General features: G+C 40.2%; 1 protein-coding gene across 2 annotated transcripts; it reads left to right on the forward strand.

Moving 5' to 3' along the window:
- The first annotated feature begins 840 nt into the window (after nucleotides 1–840).
- Nucleotides 841–18,227, forward strand: LOC102090306 (histone PARylation factor 1). 2 transcript variants are annotated; one of them, XM_021297366.2, is made up of 8 exons: nucleotides 841–965; nucleotides 10,890–11,049; nucleotides 12,646–12,832; nucleotides 13,333–13,431; nucleotides 14,455–14,605; nucleotides 15,317–15,404; nucleotides 15,950–16,122; nucleotides 17,980–18,227. In XM_021297366.2, the coding sequence occupies exons 1-8, from the start codon at nucleotides 963–965 to the stop codon at nucleotides 18,109–18,111; spliced, it is 993 nt and encodes a 330-aa protein (XP_021153041.1). In that variant the 5' UTR covers nucleotides 841–962; the 3' UTR covers nucleotides 18,112–18,227. The 2 variants fall into 2 exon arrangements, with proteins under 2 accessions (XP_021153041.1, XP_064917434.1); XM_065061362.1 differs by lacking the exon at nucleotides 841–965 and adding an exon at nucleotides 9,600–9,755.
- The last annotated feature ends 490 nt before the right edge of the window (nucleotides 18,228–18,717 follow it).

An 18,717-nucleotide genomic window follows, 5' to 3' on the forward strand; every position in this document is an offset into this window, starting at 1 on the left:
AATTATGTCTTGCTTATGTGTACTTAAGCCCCTCTACTTAACTTCTTTAATTGCTCAAAGCCTTTAACAACTTTCTGTCCAATGTCCACAACAGATTTATGCATACTTTTGCAGTTCACATTTTGCCATGAATTTTTGAAGTCACTGGTCATGAATCACACTATACAGTTTACCATTCCAGAGGACACCCTCTCCTTGTATATTATGTTGCTGGAACTATGAACTGTGCTGCAAAACCCATAATGCGATGAGTTTGCTCTTAGAGGTCCAATCTTGAAAGGTGTGTTGAACCTACAATTCAGAGTTCCCAGAACCTTGCAGAAGGTATCAGAAATCCAAACTTCTCTAGCAAAAAGGGATTTTAGGATGTTTGATGTTTCAGCTTAAATTCCATGCTGTAGGCTGCGTTAACACCATGAGGGCTTTATACATGGACACTGTCACAAAAACAAAGACTTGCAACTGCCATATTAATGAGCATTTTTTTCTGTGATGAGGTCCCTGCCTAGCTTCCTCCTTTTCTTTTTCAGGGGAAATTTTACACCTGTTATCTCTTCTGATGATCAACATAAAGGAGAGGGAGTAAAAAAACTGTAACAAGTAAGAGAAAAATATGGAAATCATGCAGGAAAAAAACAGCTACAGTGAGTTATATTGTGTTTTGGGGTGCACTACAAGTTTCTTAAGCTACTTTCTGCTAAACAATCCAAAATTGTAAACCTTCTTTTTCCAGTTATATCTGCTGAAAACTGGAACCAGAAATGCAGGGGTTAAATGGCCAGAGAGCAGGTACAGCTGAGGTCCTGCATCCCATCAGCCAATGCTAATACCTTGGTAAGAGCACATCTACATAAGACAGCAAGGCATAGCAGCTTTATTCTGGCTTGGTAGGAAGTCATACAGCTTTTCCTGCAGAGTCAGAGATTTTGGAAGTAGTTTGGATTTTTTTTTTTTGTCCTGCAATGGTAAGAGTTTTCATTTAGTGTCTGTTCTTTTAAACTGTTAGGATGTGTAACTTAACAAGAGGTTTTATTCCCATTTGCTTTGAGAGCAGTGGAAGAATGGAGAGCTTGTCTAACAATAGCTGGTATATTTATCCTCCTGCTAAGAAAGCAACAAGTGCTGATTGGTAAAGAGAAGTACTAGCTAGGTTGTGTTGAGATAAACTGCTGGTCTAACTTGTCTATGAAGTATGTGAAAAACAATACTTAAACTGTGAGGGAGCTGAGCGCTAACAACTGGGTTACTTGGCTAAACTGTAGCAATTTTGTTCTCAATGTAACATAGAGGTCTTGTGCACTGGGGCTATTTTTTATATTGTGTTATTAAGCTTGGAAAATACTTAAGAAAATAGAAAAGGCTAATTACGAAATAGTTTTATCAGTATAAATACAGAATAAGAAGTGAAGAGAGAGGCTGCCTTGTAACTCTTGACCAGTCCAACTTGGGGATTCTAATTCTTTTGATGTTTGCTGCAAAGGGTGGAGTTGATGATAATTCAGTAGTTGGCTTCTAAACTGGAGAACTGATCTCTTTGTATGTGGAGACTTGTATCTATGTAACACCTAGATGAGACTCTTTATGATCTTGGCTTTTTGTGTGGTAGTATTTATTTGGGTTGGTTGGGGACTCTGTGGTTATTCTTGTTGTTGGATTTTGGGGCAGGGAGGGAGCTTGAAGGGAGGTATTAGTTTTTTAAAGCTATCTTGGCTAGCTGGTACTAATAACTGTTAATGTAGTCATCCTTAGGAAGGGTCCCACATCAACTTTTAAAACAAAGTCAAAGCCTATGTATTTTTTGTCAGTGAGTTATCAGAAAAATGCTTGAAGCTTGTAATGTGTTGGTGATTAGGTTGGTGGCTTACAAAGTTGGAGTACTGCTATGGGTGGGTGCTGAAATACAATTTCAGTGTACTCGTGAATATCCCTAAAAACTGTGGGCATTTGTCATTTGTGAAAAGTAGTACATCCCAACAAAGACAAAGCTTAACTTCACAAGATAGCAACAGACGACAGTGATAATGCTAAAGACAAAATCCTACTGTAAAAGAAGCATTCACTATCTTTTGGGGCTATTAATCTTATTTTTATGTTTCAGTGTTGATACTCCAGCTGTCTAAATTGCTTATATATTTTGTATATCTGTAAAAAACATTGTAATTGAAGTTACGTAAAAAATCTGTTTGGTCCTTGAAGCTGTCAATCTCTTCTTGTGGTGTGAAGGCCTGGCCTTTTATACATACTGTATTTGCAGCTTCCCAAAGGAGTCTGTAGTAAGTAGGTTACTGGACTAAGGGCAAATTCAACCCTGATGAGAAAGGGGTGGCAAGCTTAAGATGTCAGCAGGTGTGTATTGAGTGGGGATGCCAGGCTCCACCTTCTCCCATCACCATCCTGATGAAAAGGGGGTTGTTTCCTAATACTGGGTGTAAACCTGCCTTAGGGTGGTTGTCTTTAAATATGCTATAATAATGGAGGAAGGATTTAGATGTATTTCGCTGCAGTGGCACATGTTTATGGTAGCTCATAATATCAAGATGAATGTGAAATGGTATCACCTAAACCAGAGCTGGGTATATTGCCAGTGCTACCTATGTTGTGCAATGTCATAGTGTAGCAATGCCAGGTAAGCATCACATTTGACTGGTTCCAGAAATGGAAACAGTAGAGCTGTGTCAGCACAGTGCTGAAGCTGAATTAGTCATACTTAGAGAGCTAACTTATTTGGGAACAGACTGTGCTAATGCTACACTGCTGTAGGCACTGAAGCTATTAGCTAGGAATGGCAGAGTGAGAACATGCTGGGTTCTGTGTTACTAGCTAGAAGTCTACAGCAGAAGTCTACTGTGCTGCTGCACTAGAAGCCATATGGAGTGGAAACATCACGGCAGGTCTGAGGGAAGAGCCTTAAATATGAACACAAGTCCTAAGTCAATGTTATACTTTAGGGCTGCTTCTAAGATGTATGCTAAACCCAGCTTGTGTTCCTTTTAATGTTTTGTGGTTGCTAGGGTGCTCAGAAAAACAACAAGAAAAAATGTTTTACAGAAGCTGCGAAATATAATTGGATTTTTCACCCTAAACCATACACTAAATCCTTAGCTTTAGGGAGTCTCACAGCAGTAATGACTACAAAAGTTATTATTTGAGAATGGTTTATTTGATAAATGTGAACTACTGCCTCTCAAGATGTTAAAACACAAAAATGGATTACCCTGATCCTAAAGGAGTCTTGCCAGTCAGTCAACTGTAGCCAAGCAATTCTCTGCCTCTAAAGACCAGATAATAAAAATATGATCAATTCGCCCAACTTCAGACCCTGGAGAAAAAGGAGGAAAGGAATTATACTGAGTTGCTTGCCTTCTGACTCATTCTAGCCTAAGCTGAAATGACTCAGAGCCACTATTTTCCACCTCCCTCACCCCATTATCTGTTGGGGGAGGAAAGCAAGCCACGTGTACTAGATGAAATGCTAATGTCATCAGTCAACACTTAGTGAATACAAATTGTTTCGTTATTTGTATTGATTGTCACCCTAACATCTGGTGACAGCAGCATGTGAATTGCTCTATATGTTAGGAAACAGCCCTATGAAAACAGGGTTCTGAAATGGAAGATTGAAAGTTAGTGTGTATGACTATAAGTAAATATGAAAGATGTGACAGAAGTTACTAATGGCAAAACAATATGTGTAGGGCTTGTCTTGGTGGTAAGTATGTCTATTAAGAGATTCTTCTTTCATATTTAAAAATATAAAGCATCACAAGTGGATTTCTAACTAAGAAGCCATTGATTAAAATAACTTGCTGTTAGACTATGTATTGGACCAAAGTTTTTTTATTTTCACCTATTGCTTCCAATGGTACCCATTTGAATGTACACATTTTATCTTCCTTACCTGTATGCTGTATTTTGTACATATGTGGAGAAAGATTTAAGGTGAAAAGTTAGAGAAGAGAAGCACAATACCCCTAAATTACAAGAAAACATAACTGAAAAAATCTTGTACTTAGATTGCCCGGTTCAGGAAACTATCCTACTAGAAATAAAATTGGATTAGACCTATTAACTCAGTAGTTCTGCTTCTGTTGGAGGAAATCTGTTTAGTGATAGATGTCCACATCAGTAGCCCTCTACAGGAGTAGATTCCTACAGGAAGACTCTTAAATTCCTGGGATAATACATTTGGCTGAACTGTGCCTCACTGCTGCTTTGAACACACACAGCTTTGTTTCCAAGTAAACCAGGCAACATGTAATATTATGTCTATGGCTATCTGTAAAACTTAACTGGTAGGTATGGCGAATGGTCCTACATAAATAGCAGTTCTGTACAATCACAGGACTAAAAAGTAGTTTAAATGCAAAATAGTGTAGATGTAGGGGTCAGTGTTTGAAGCACTAATTTATGTGATCAGAATGGTTTCCTTATACTCAAAACAGAGTAAAAAGGAAGACTCTGGCTTGCAGTAAAATACAGTTGCCACCTTAAAAACATAGTCTACTGCTAGCTGCCAGATCTATACAAATAACGGTTCAAAATGCTGTAGCAAGCTGTGAGTTTATATTCTTGTCAAGAGCAGTTATTGCAAGTCTCACTGAATTGATGCCAAAATAGTATTAATCACTATGCTAAAATGTATATCTAACTTCAAGTCCTTCACAGCAAGACTACTGTGTATCTTCACTCATATTCTTTTTTTTAAACATTCACAATACAAAGTAACTCGAAGCCTCCAGGATTTCTCAGGAAATACATGTATTGCAGCATCGTGATGGCTTTTCTTCCAGTGACAGTACTTTTTTTTTTTTTTTTTTTTCGTCCCCCTCCTCCCACAGCATTTTCTTTCATTCATCCTGATGTCCATAGGCTACCTCACAGAATTGCAAGGGGAGCTGGCAGGGATCCAGGACAACCTGTCAGCACAGGCAGCAGTGAGGTGGTGACTCAGCAGAGGCTCTGTGTGTCTTTGCAATCTGGTGCAGCAGTGCTCACTCGCAACCTTCCTGGAGGCAGACCTTGACTTTGACATTGAATGTGTCCACAGTTTCTGCTCATCCTTATTTGGATGGAAGGCAGGATGTGTCCTCCTTTGAACCTGAGAATGTGGGGCTGCCCTACAGAAGCTAATAACCCAAGGAACAGAGGCTCTGTGTGATCTGAGGATTATTTGAGGCTTAACCAGAGAAGGAGGCTGGCAGTTTTGTAAAGCAACTCGTTAAAATCTTCACTTAAACTGCTGTGTTAAAACTGTTTTAAAATAGTGTAATTTCACAGTATTTGTGCCACACTGCATTCTGTACAACTCCAACATAACAGCTGACATGCAGAAAAATCCAACATGTACTACATATACCAGGATTATTTTACCTGGTATTTGGAAACAAGCTGTCTACTTTTAAAGGAGTTATACCGAATGGTACAAAATTACATCAATTAGGCCAATAATGTATTAAGATACCGATGGTTTTGTCTTTGTTCTTTAAACTGTTTTTTAATGACCAGTATTTAAACGGCTCCCTCTGGTGGTGAGAAAAAATTCAGTACTGTTCTTTGGCAAAACTTACTATTTGAACAGAAATTAGAGTTTATATATATTTTTACTGTATAGTATAGTCATCAGTATGCTCTGGTGATGAGGAAACTGCACACATCCATGCCTTGCTGCTTAGGTAGTTTTGACACTAACTAAGAAAACTATCTAAGCATGCCTGAAACTGCCACCTTTCAGTTATATATAGTGAAGGGTAGGGAAAATACACTGTGAACATTATGTATTGCACCCCATTTAACTTGCTAATGCAGACTAGACTGTGTCTCAAAGAGAACCCTGTCCTTGAATATGAATCTCTGTAACATCTTAGCACGGAGTATCTGCATAGCACATCTTAATCTATTTCTAATGTTTTTACAGGTGAGCAAATCTGAATCTTGTAAGGGGTGGGAGGAAAGCAATCAACTCTGGAGGAAAGCTATGAGGATAAATGAGTCAGGGAATGGCAGTGAGGAAGCATAAACTGGATTTTGACAACCCTGAAAGTCTTCTTTCCTTCTTTCTAGTATCTACTATAAATAGTTGATAAAGCTTTCACTTGGGCTTTTAACTCATGAAGACTTTCTTCAGAATAATTAATAGCAATAAAATCCTGAAACTAATAACTGAGATTTTATCATAGCATGGGGCATACTTTGGATGTCAAGCAATAATATTGGAAATAGACATTGGAGAAGAAAATCCTCATAAGACACACTGAGGTCTTGATGACTTCCAAGGGCAAATTAAGTATACACAGGAAGTATCTACCATGGCTTTTGAGAAAGCAGGTCTGAAAAGTTTTGTTTCAAAACAACAGATCCCAGTTCTGTGGTTTCTCACAAAATCTGTTACTGTATAGTTATGACATTTTTTTTATTTAAAAGAAAGCTAGGCTCACTGCAGCGCAGGACTAATCATACAGATAGTTTTACACCTTGATAAAGCTACTTTGCAGATTATTCTCTGAGATAATCTCTGTTCATGCTGATTCAGAAGTCTGATGGTACAGACACAGGAAGCTACGTTTACTAGTTTGATTGAGAGGGATGTTAAAATACTATATTGTAAACTCTCTGCTTTAGTTGTTTATCCTTCCTTGTAAAAAGTCTTCCATGATGCAGCATTACAGGTTGTTAACAGAACGAATTACAATAAGACTACCAATATCAAATTATATATGCTTTTCAAATCTAGGACTTGAATTGAGAATGAATCATTTTGGGGTATATACACGCAGATGGAGTTACCACTTGTTCACAGAGGAGGAAAAAATTGCTATGGTACACTGAATATTCATTCAGTATCTTAGTTTCTCTTTTAAGGGCTTGCATGGTGGCACCCCACAATCTATTTCCATGCTTCAGAGAAGAACTGATGAGGACAGAATTAAATGAAGAATAACCAAAAGCATTTGTCAAACCTAAAGTGTGTACTTAAGCTCAAAACTGCTGTTCTTATTGGCTGCCAACTGGGACTAGATACATCTAACCTCAGAAATACCCCATTTATCTATGCAGCCATGCAAATTTAGTTTTCTGAATGTAACCATTGTTATAATCTTAATGGAACCAAGCTAGGTGCCTTATTTCAGGCCTGATGGGATAGGATGAAGCAACTGGGCATTTTATTACCTGTTTCTCACAAGGTATTAATTCCAAAATAGTTCTGAAGATTTCTATAAAAGGATTGAGTTGTACTATAAATACAAACACATATATACACAAATATTTTTTTAAAAGCCCATGCCATGTTAAATATGGCCGAACACTGCTACTCTTAGCCAATAATCTAGTGGTTGGGGTACATGCCTGTAAAGGATGAGAGACCGAGTTCCTCACATGGAGTAGATTTAGTATCTTCCCTCCTGGATTATATGTCTCTCTCTCTCCTGGGGTATCACCAGGCTGCAGGCTATTCTAGAGGAGAGGTGTTCTCAGAGACCTTAATAGCTTGTGTAGAGAAAAGAACAAAAAAAATCCAAACCAACAACAACAAACAAAACAAACAAACAAAAAACCAACCCAAAACCTGATTGATAAAGCTCAAAAAAGCTGTATCTTCAGTGAAGTGGTAAAGGTCCTCCAAGTCAGGCTTTTGAGACATAGCACTAATATTAACAATAAGCCAACACGGAGGTATTTTTCTAGTTAACTTTCATTTTTTTTCCAGCATAGTTTTGCTTTGTGAGATACCGGCATACCTAAAATGGGGCCACCGCAAGTTTGTCATGTCACTATTCTCAATGCTATATTGCAAAATCTAGTAAGAAGCAAATATCAATCTCTTAAGTTTTCAAAGTTTTTCACATGTAAAAAAGTTCTGTTCTCTTCTTGACCCAACATAAAGGTAGAAGCTTTCATGCCGACTTCATTTACTTGTTTTGTAGCAGAAGACTAATGTGGCAAGAATACACACTTGAGACTCTAGGCTAAATCATTAAAGATGCTTGGGCTATCCTTCCATTGTCACTTTTGCATTCACCTTAGTAAAACCGTAAATGTGGAACTGAAAATGTTTATGTGAAAGGTTTCAGTAAAACCGGAGAGAAGAGAATGTGACAAGCATCTGCAAAACTATAGGCTTGGAGGTTAATTAAGGAATTAACCTCACCTTGCAACAGGGGAAAAAGCTTATCCTGAAAATAGTAACAGTTTCAGAACTTGGCATTTGTTAGCTTCAACACTGACATAGGGAATATTGGTGCCTTTGATCTCACTGAATTAATTTACTGCATGAGGTTGGAATTTGGGGAGGCTCAGCTAGGGTATAAAATGGATACTCGTGATGGGGGTGGGGGATGTATGCCTTTATTCTGAAGTCACCTAGAATGCTTTCCACTAAGCTACTGAGGAAAATATCATTCCTTTGGGTGCCGTTTTGTTTAGCATCCACTATGGTTAAGGTTTGGTATACTAGAAGTTATGGAGTGAGACTAATACTAAAAAGCATTTCTCGAGGAAATCTCAGGGCAGTACTCTTCACGCTTTTCAGGAAGAAAATTAGGTTTGTGGTTCGTTAGTGGGCTTTTGTACCTTGTTTCTGCATAACCTCAGGTTATGAAACATAATTAATCCCTTAAATGAGGTCTGGATTGGAAACTTAATATTCCTTGCTTATATGTGCAGGATTTTATGAGCAAACTATTTAATATGTACGTTGATTTAAACAACATTTTTTCCAGCTGAAGGAGGAGCCTTTGTCATTGATTGTCCTGTATCCATATGGCAACCCATGGTTTCTACAGAGTGCTTAGCTGTTTTACATACATATAACAACACCAGTCAGGATCAAGTTTCCTGGGATGTTGTGTGTAACTTCTAATACTGAATGCTGTAGACAGACTTAAAATTATCAAGTTTTTGTGTTAGATGCATAACTGTCAATGTGGTTGAAAGGCACTGCAGCTTATTTCTAGACTGAAGCTAATGGCTCTGAAGGGAAAGATTACATTTGGTTCAGGTAATCTTTTTTTCCCTCAGTCTCATCCAAATATACTACCTTAACTTGTATTACAGGAACTTACAGGAATGTGATGATCTTAAAGTATTTTTCCAACCTAAATTATTCTATTATATAATTTGCACGTACGTGTAATTAAGATTAAGGGGGAAAAAAAGCCTCAAAAGTGTATATAGGCCATGAATGTCAAATTCATTTCCACAACTGCGAGGCTGATGTGGCCCCCGGTGAAAATGAGTTTGACACCCCTGATACATGCAGTCCTGAGGTGGGTTAGCCTGCACTGAGGAAACATGGCGCTAAACTGCCCTGCTTGATCTCTGGCTCCAGCCACAGGCGTGCTCGCAATCAAGGGTTAACTGCGTTCGCTCGCTTCAGCCCGGGGCTAACGCAGCCTTGCTGGGTACCGCCGTGCCGCCTCTTTCCCGCCCCTCCACTCCGCCTTCCCCTGCCAGCCGGCAGCGAGCTGCTAAGCGCCTCCTTTCTCCCGGAGACCCCCGCTAACCGGCTCCCTCCCGGCCTGCGCATGGGCGGCCGCTCCCGGCCCCTCCTGGGGGCCCGCAGCCGTTAAACTCCCGTTTAACGCCCCGGTGCGCGAGGGGGTGGGCGTGGCCGGCCAGGAGCGCGTCGCTTGACTGCGCAGGCGCAGTACGCGGGCTCGGAAGCGGCGGCGAGGGGCGGGTGCGATGCGGCCGGCGGGAGCATGACAGGTGGCGGGAAGCGGAGGCCGCGCGGGGCGGCGGGCCCGGACGGCGAGCAGGTGGCCGTTAACGGGCGCGCGGGGCGGGGAGGGAAGTGGTGGTGCCTGAGGGGCCGAGCGTGCGCGCGGCACCGGCCCTGCGCGGATCGCGGGCAGCGGCAGCCGCCCCCTGAGGTACCCTGGCCGGGGAGCGAGCTCCGAGGGCCGCAGTTGCGGGGCCGTAGGCCTGAGTCGGCGTGCGTGCCTTGTCGTAGTGCCGGGCCTCGGCCTCCTTGCCCCCTGTTCTGTTCGCCCGCAGCTTTGATAAAAGCCCCTGGGACTCTCGACCCCTCGGTCTCCGACACGGGAGCCTCTCCCGCTGCCCTTGGGGTGTGCTGTAAACACACCTGCCCGGGAACACCTGCTGTGGTGAGGCACCTGGTGGTGGCCAGCTCAGGAGATGGGTTGTCTGCCTCACCTACTGTCCTGACAAGATAAAAGAAACCTTGCCTATTTTTTTTTAATTATTTGTTTTTATTTCTTTAAATTAGCAGGATAATAATTCCTAGAAATTCTTGGAGCCTTATGTGGGAATGAGGTTACCACTTCAGCACTGTGCATGCCCAAATGGATTGTTTCAGAAACATAATGGTTCATATTACATCACTTCTAAAACAACTTTACCTTTAAAATCCTATGGTGTAAACTGCACTAGTTTGGATGCTGAATAGCGGAGTAGTTCAGATAGTTGTGCCACAATGGATTTTTGTTGTGTCGTTTAACCAGACATGACAAAATAATATGCCTACTCCCAAGTGTTTGTAAAAGACATGAGTTTCTTGGATGCAAGCTGCTGTGTGTTTGGAAATGGTCATTTGAAAATAACGTCGAACTTGGATTAAACTTTGGGATTGCTTAGTCCTTTGCTTGATTAACTAATAAAAATGCTTCTGTTGGTTACAGTGACCCATCAATATCAAAGTGCTATTTTGATATTACATACATGTTTAGCCCGTCTCAGATAATGCACTTTTAAGGGATTCTGTCCAAAACAGAAGTTCTAATCAGTATATATGCTGCTTTAAGTAACAAGCATTACTTGATGGTTTTAATCACTGTTCCTCTGTGAATATAGAAGCTTTGTAAAATCCTTCAATAGAACTGACAGGAAGCCCCTAACTGAAATTTGTGTTTTGGTTTGGTTTTTATCTGCAGTGTGAAAAAAATGGAGATGTTAAGAAGAGAAGGTCAAATCAGGCAGATATTGCCGATAATCTTCGTCAAGAGGCAGAAGCATGCTATCGGCTTAGGCTGCCTGAAGACTTTTATCAGTTTTGGAAGTTTTGCAAGGAACTAGATCCTGAGAAACCAAGTGGTGGGTTTTAAAATAATTTTTGCCTTTTCTAATTTTCACTCTTAAAAACAGCCTGAAGACAGGCAAACTGGAGGGGATCAAATTCATTTTAATGCTGCTTCAGTGTTCAGTTATGACGAAGGACATTTAAATGAGTGTAAACAAGAATACTGGAGATAATTACAAAGACATTGGTACACTTCAGGCTTTCTAAAATATAATTACTTAAATGGTGTAATACAAAGGGACTAAATGTTGTTTAAGTCTGCCTTTCTTGCAAGTCCATTGAAAATGTTTAGTATGTAACTGAAGTTTCCTCTTGTCAATCAGCACTTCAGCTTACCCAAATTTATTATATAACAGAATGTGGCATCCCTGGGTGCTCTAGAAATGACAGTTTCTTTTAGGATCAAAGAATGGTTTGAGTTGGAAAGGACCTTCAAAGGCCACCCAGTCCAACCTCCTCCAATGAGCAAGGACATCTTCAACTAGATCAGGTTGCTCGGAGCCCTGTCCCACCTGACTTCAGATGTTTCCAGGGATGGGGCATCTGTCACCTCTCTGGACAGCCTGTTCCAGTGTTTTACCACCATCATTGAAAAAATAAAAAATTCTTTCTCATAGTTAGTCGGAATCTCCCCTGTTTTAGTTTAAAACTATTATCCCTTGTCCTATCGCAACAGGCCCTTCTAGAAACCCTGTCCCATCTTCTAGGCCCCTTTTAAGCACTGGAAGACACAATTAGGTCTTCCTGGAGCCTTCACTTCTTCAGGCTGAACAGCCCCAAATCTCTCAACCTGTCCTCACAGGAGGCCTATTCCATGTCTCTGATCATTGTTGTGGCCTCCTCTGGCCACTCTCCAACAGGTCCATGTCTTTCCTGTACTGAGGGCTCCAGAGCTGGATGCAGGACTCCAGGTGGGGTCTCACCAGAGCAGAGTACAGGGGCAGATTTGCCTCCCTTGACTTGCTGGTCACACTCCTTTTGATGCAGCCCAAGATACAGCTGGCCTTCCAGGCTGCAAGCACACATTGCTAGCTCATGTCCAATCTTTCATCCAGCAGTACCCCAAGTTCTTGGCAGTGTTGCGGTCAATCTGTTCATCCCCTAGTCTGTATTGATACCAGGGGTTGCCTTGACCCATGTGCAGGACCTTGCACTTGGCCTTATTGAACCTCATGAGATTCACATGGGCCTGCTTCTTGAGATCGTCCAGGTTCCTCTGGATGGCATCCCCTCCCTCAGGTGTGTCAGCCGCACCACTCAGCTTGGCATCCTCTGCAAACTTGCTGAGGACACGCTCGATCCCAGTGTCTGTGCCATTGATGAAGATATTAAACAGTACTTGGCCCAGTACAAACCCCTGAGGGATACCGCTTGTCACCAGTCTCCATCTGGATGTTGAACCATTGACCACTACTTATATGAGAAGTGTAATAACCTTACTCTTGAATGAAAGCTATCTGAATAACAGAATATCTCTGCTTTCCCTTTCTGGTAAGCAGTGTGGTTGGCTGTTTGTATTTAGGGAAGCTTTTGCTACGTGAGTCACACGGGAACTTCTTGGTTTTAGATACACACCCACCAGGTAAACTAATTGATGCTTTGCTTTTCAGATGCGCTCATGTCAAGTGTTGGACTTAAGCTGGTTGGACCATATGATATTCTTGCTGGAAAACACAAAAAAGCAAAATCAACAGATCTGGATTTCAATCTTCACTGGAGATTCTTCTATGATCCCCCAGAATTCCAGACTATACTTGTTGGGGATAGCAAAACACAGTATCACATGGGATATTTTAGGTATTTTATTTAATACATACTCTTGCTGGACTGCAATTACATGTAGCTTTTTCTCCTCCTTTTTCCACAAGATAGGATTTTAGAATCGTGTGCTACTACCAAATAATCTTTCTCTTCTGTAGTAGGATATTATCAGATGGATTTATCTTTTATTTTAAAAGATCACAGATATTGGGTTGAAGACTAGATTTAAATATTTATTAAATTACCTTCCTCAACCCTCTAGAGCACGTTCACTTATTAATCTTAAATGTTTGCCATGTCACTTTAAAGAAAAAGTGAAGCCTTATGAAATAAAGTGAATGTGTCTTCTCTGTACTTGTATTGATATAAGTACCTTTCAAAGCCATGCTGTAAGACTTCAGAGCTTTAGATCTAAGGGAGTTTCTTGTTAAGTTTCTGAAGGAGGTGGCAGTTTGGTAAGGAGGCAAATTAATTTTACTTCAAAACAGAAGAAATGGACACAGCTTCACTGTTTGTGTGTATTTTTTCATATATAGGGATGTGCCAGATGAACTTCCAGTGTGGGTTGGTGCAAATGAAGCTAAGAAGGGCTGTGTGATTACACAAGTTGGTGATAATGTCTTTGCAGCAGTCAAGTAAGGTTCATATTTACTCTTCTTCATAAAGAGTAAAGAGATTAATTGGGAGATGTGATATAGAGTAATGTAGCCAATTTATTATGTATCTCTCTTTCTCAAGAAATGCTCCTTGATTTTTCTGTTCCTCCTAGCAAGATTTAAGGTAATCTCAAAAGCCTTAATAGCCTTCTTGACAATGTTTTCCTTTTAAAAATGAAATAGATAAGTGTTGATTATCTCATCCTTTAAATATGTTGGCAGGGATAGGCTCTGTTGGAAGGAAAAAATGACTACTGGGTGTGTTAAAGTACCTCATAAGTAAAGGGCATCTCAAACAGTGGTGAAGGAAATCTGAATATTTTACTAAATAAGTAGTATCTATCTCTTGTTCTTGCTTACATAAAAATACATTATTTTTTGTATATAATGAATAACTGCAAGAAGTACCATTTCTTACTTGGGGCAGGATAACATTTATATGGATATGTAGTTCAATATGATTAATGAAGCTTTACATGGTCCTGCAGCATGAATGTAAACAACATTTCATCACTTGTCAGTTAAAAATGGAGAGGTCTCTACAGACACGTCAGTAAGTGAAAGCATACTGAAGAAGAGCTTCTGCAAAAGACCCCTTGCGTAGTGCAGAGTTAAATGAGGACATTTGTTTTGAAAGCACCATGATGAAACTCATAAATATGTATGTGCATGACTTGAATGATAAATAGTGTAATGGCACTGAAGCAGCAAATTGAATTCTTAAGATAGATGAACAGCTACTGAGTCCAAGAGAATCTTCACTTGCAGATTGTATAAGCTGGATTTTAATGCAAATACAGATAGGAAATGCCAAAGTACTGTCTGTGCTGAACTTTTTATCTGTCTCATTGTCAAGAGGCTTGCAATCCCAAATCTATGTGTATAAATAAACCCATGACTGCTAATCTTCATTATAAGATTTGGAGGTTTAGTGATTAGAAGGCTATTCATTTGTTTGTCTTCTGTTAAGCTCTCTTAAGACCTGTTTCTTCTTCTTTGCAGATTATTTTTGTCAAAAAACCTTAAGGAAGTGACTGATAAAAAGAAAAATGCTATTTTGAAAGACATAGATGAAAAACTAACAAGAACAGCCAAAGAACTGGGTTACTCTTTGGAACAAAAAACCATGAAGATGAAACAGAGAGATAAGAAAGTATGACTTTCCTGATCAACTGGAGAGCACCAAGTTCTGTTAAATTTTTTTCATTTACTTGCCCTTCTTTTTATTTTTTTTTTCTCCTTCTAGTCAGTAAGGATGTTTCATTTAGGAATTTCTCTAAAACTTCAGGAAGGGGAAGATTAATACAAGTGTGTTCCAAATAATAGGATTAAATTGAAACACTGTATTCTTGTAAACCATAGCTTGATAGCTTGGCATTCAATTAAAGAGAAACAAAACAACAACCAAAAAAAAAAAAGGAAAATAGTCTAAAAATTAAAACAAATGGGGAGCATGAAGAAAACTGCTTCAAAGTGAAGATTAATGCAAACATTTGGGTTTGATCTATTGGAAACAGGACTGTTAAGAGATGATGTGGATTAGTAACAGATTTTTTGCATACCTATCAGAAATAACTATAGTAGGAGGTGACTAAACAGATGAAGTACAGTGCTACACAAGTGACTACAAGGATTCCTAGATTTCAGAATTTGACTGAAATAGATTTTTCCAGTTATTTTAAACCTCAGTACTTAAAAGTAACTGCTATTTTAATTTGAAAGTATGTTGATGTCCTGGAGCCTGGACATTATATTAGGTTTGACCACCAGCAGTCAGGTGTTAATATTGTTTAGTGAAGTCGGTGGTTTTATGTCACAGTATTGACTTAGAGCGCTATATTCAATTTAATGTCTCTTTATTTAGGTGGTGACCAAAGCATTTCATGGAGCAGGCTTAGTTGTTCCTGTAGACAAAAATGATGTCGGATACAGAGAACTTCCTGAAACAAATGGTGAATATCTTGTTGGCTACATTTCCCTGTTTTATTTAAGTAAACAAACTTTAGTCAAACAGCTACTCTGCAAAAACAAAACTGCACTGATTTTTCCTGCTTGAAAAATATGAGTAAAAGGCAGAAGTCTTAACCGTCATACCTGAGCTCAAAGTACTTTTTTTTTTTTAAATGAACCAGATGAGAGTCAATGAAATGTGCTACATCTGAAATAATTCCTGAAGCAGTAGTTGAGATGACCTACATTCAGGGATTTGTGGGTTTGTCTCTTATTCGCTGTCTTCTAGTGTTGTTCTAATAAGAATCAGTTCCCTGATGCCAGTTCACCACACAAATACTTGTCTCTATATGGGGAACTGAGGTGGGTGGGTATGTGTCAAGAATGTGCAGCAAAGGCAAAGGGGGAGGCTTTTTCACCAGCAGCTCAGGATATGCTCACTTTGTCTTCCTGTAAGCGTGACACACAGTAAGCTTTTGCCACAAACTACTTCTGTGCAACATTAGATTTTGTTATTTAAAGATGTAAATATTTGTGTTTTTTGCAGCCAATCTTAAAAAAATTTGTAAGGCCATTGTTGATGCTCCTACTGATGATGAGAGACTGAAGGCCTTTGCACCCATTCAAGAAATGCTTACCTTTGTTCAGTTTGCAAATGATGAATGTGACTATGGAATGGGGTATGAACTAGGCATGGACCTGTTCTGCTATGGATCACATGTGAGTAATACAACAACCATATGTCACAAAATTATGCATTATTTTTTGTGTGGACCAGGAGTTATGTGTCATAGATCTTTATTCCCAACTCTATTGTATAATTATCCCTAGGAATTGTGAGAGTCTATAAGAATAGTCTTAATTTGTGAAGGCTCTTTAAAAAGTCACACTTATGATAACATTCCATATTGAATTTAAAATTGCTTGTATGAAAGCATAATCCTGCAATCCAGAAGCATTTAAGCAGCCTTTAACTGTTGTGATTTGATGTAAGACAACAAGTTGTCAGTAAGATTCCTAAAAATGCAGAATGTTTGGGATATACTGAATAGCTGTAGCCCTCTATTCCCAGCTACTTATATGGGCACAAGCACTCATGGTCAACTAGATCAAGAAACAGACTGTTTTTAGCAACCCCAGCTGAGAAAACTTGAGCCTAGGTCAGTTGCCTTCTGATGCTGCTTGTTTGGCTGCATCAAAGATCTCCCACTAGGTGTCTGGTTCTGTGTTAATAACAAATATCATAAATAAGCTCATTGAGTTACTAGCACTTAATCACACATAAATATTCTACTTAACACTTCTGTTCTGTATTAGCCACTGCCCCGTTGATGAAAAGGGTCGTGTCTGTAATAAATCTGTGGCTAGGAAATAACAAAGAAGCTTGAACATAAATGTAGTAGGAAAGGATAGTCATAGGAAACACCCGTGCAAAATAGCTGCTTTTTAGTAAAAGCAGTATTGGTGAAGAGGTGCTCCAAAGCATCATGTAGAAAGATAAAAATCTTGCAATATTAAATGTAGACCCAGAAACATTGTGCTAAACACTGGTTAAAGTATTTAGCCACTGAAATGAAGCAAACTTGCTGTTTTGTCTATACACTGTTAAATTACTAATGTATTTCTTAAGATTCCCCACTCTACTTTTTCAATTCCCTACAGCATCTGATAATGTATCTTCCTCTGGTATATTGCTTATTGAGGACCCTTCCTTCAGTGATTATACTGTTTCAGCTGTTTAATTCCTTCCTACATCTTGAAGGGCACTGGAGGAAATGTTTACTTCCAGTTGGCTGAGTAGGTAGAGAGAAACTCCGTCTTTCACACTTCATGCTTCTCAGCACATGAGATTAACCACTGATAAACTCATGCAATGATTAATGATATCTTTACAGTATTGTGACATGGCCTGATACCTGATGGAGTAACTTGAAGCAGCTATAACTTTGCAGCTGTTTTCTGAAAATAGAAACCTTACTTCATTTTCTAGTTTAGTAAAAAGAAAGGAAAAACAATGACTTCACACATAAATAGCACCATGGTTTGGTCCCAGTGTTTTTTTGCCTGTCTAGATGCTCAGAGGTGCTTTTCATTCTGAGTGGAACTCTGTGTACAGAGCCAGAAGAAACATTGACACTTTCTCTGTAGCTGAAGACACAGAAAATGACTTACCTCTCCTGTGATGGGGAAGAGGTTCATAATGGGCTTACACATACATTACAGATGCTAAATATACTGATGACTTCTATATATTTGGAGCACTTAAATGGTTACTCTAAGTACCATTGTCATCCCCTTGAGTGTGACAGGCCAAGGGACTTCAGTCCCAGGCTGGATGTCTGCATGCTTTAAGAACAGCTGTCACCTCCTGCCTTGTTATAAACAATATCTCCATCACTGCCTGCAGCAGCTCAGGTCCCCCAGCCTGGCCTTCCTGTGGCTGTTGGGGTGTAGTATAGGTGTGGGCTCACTCCTTTCAGGGGTGGCTGCAAAAACCAGTTTGGTTGTGGCAAAGCCTGAGCTCTGTACCTAAAGCTGCTGATCCCTGGGGCTGCTGTGTTTTTGCTCTCCCTACAGTACTTCCACAAGATAGTGGGCCAGCTCCTGCCCCTGGCCTACACCCTGCTCAAGAGGAACCTTTTTGCAGAGATCATCCAGTCACACTTGGCCAGCCGGCGGGAGGACAAGGTGGACCAGCTCGCTCCCTGAGCCGGGGGGTGCAGGCGAGGGGGCATCCTTGCGTTCTCGGGTGTGGGGTTTGGGTTTTCTGTGTTGTGCATGTCTGTGGGTTTGTGCCCCACATTCAGTAAAGCTTTTCTAATGACGGGGTGCCTCTTTGTGTTGGTTTCTCGCACCAAACTGTCTGGGGCTTGAAGGGGTGTGTGTGCTGCTAGTGTATGTGCTGATGGGAGGGGCTGGGCCTGGCCCACCAGTGGGCGCTGGGAAGGTAGTCAGTTGCAAGCTGGTTCAGTGCAGCTCAGTCACAAGCAGCTGCTCCTTTACACCTACCGAGCTCCATATCCCTGGCTCCTGGGGCCTGTGACTGGCATTGTGCGTTTCCTCAGTTCTGTCTCACCACACAGGTAACAAACTCACAGTAGTGTTCTCTTGGCTGGTAACAGTCTTCTGGATCTGGCTGAATTAACAGGAAACAAATAGGCTGGAAAAACAGCTAACTGACATTACAAGACAAATTAGAAGTTCTACTGCAGCTGGTACTTCACTAGTCAGATGAAGTCACCCTCTTTTCAACAGCCTGGACCTTTAAAAATAGAATCAAACTGATTTTGTACAAGATGTGAATTGTTTTCAAGT

This window comes from Columba livia, chromosome 4 (genome assembly GCF_036013475.1).
Source record: "Columba livia isolate bColLiv1 breed racing homer chromosome 4, bColLiv1.pat.W.v2, whole genome shotgun sequence".
In the NCBI taxonomy this organism is placed as follows: Eukaryota; Metazoa; Chordata; class Aves; order Columbiformes; family Columbidae; genus Columba; species Columba livia.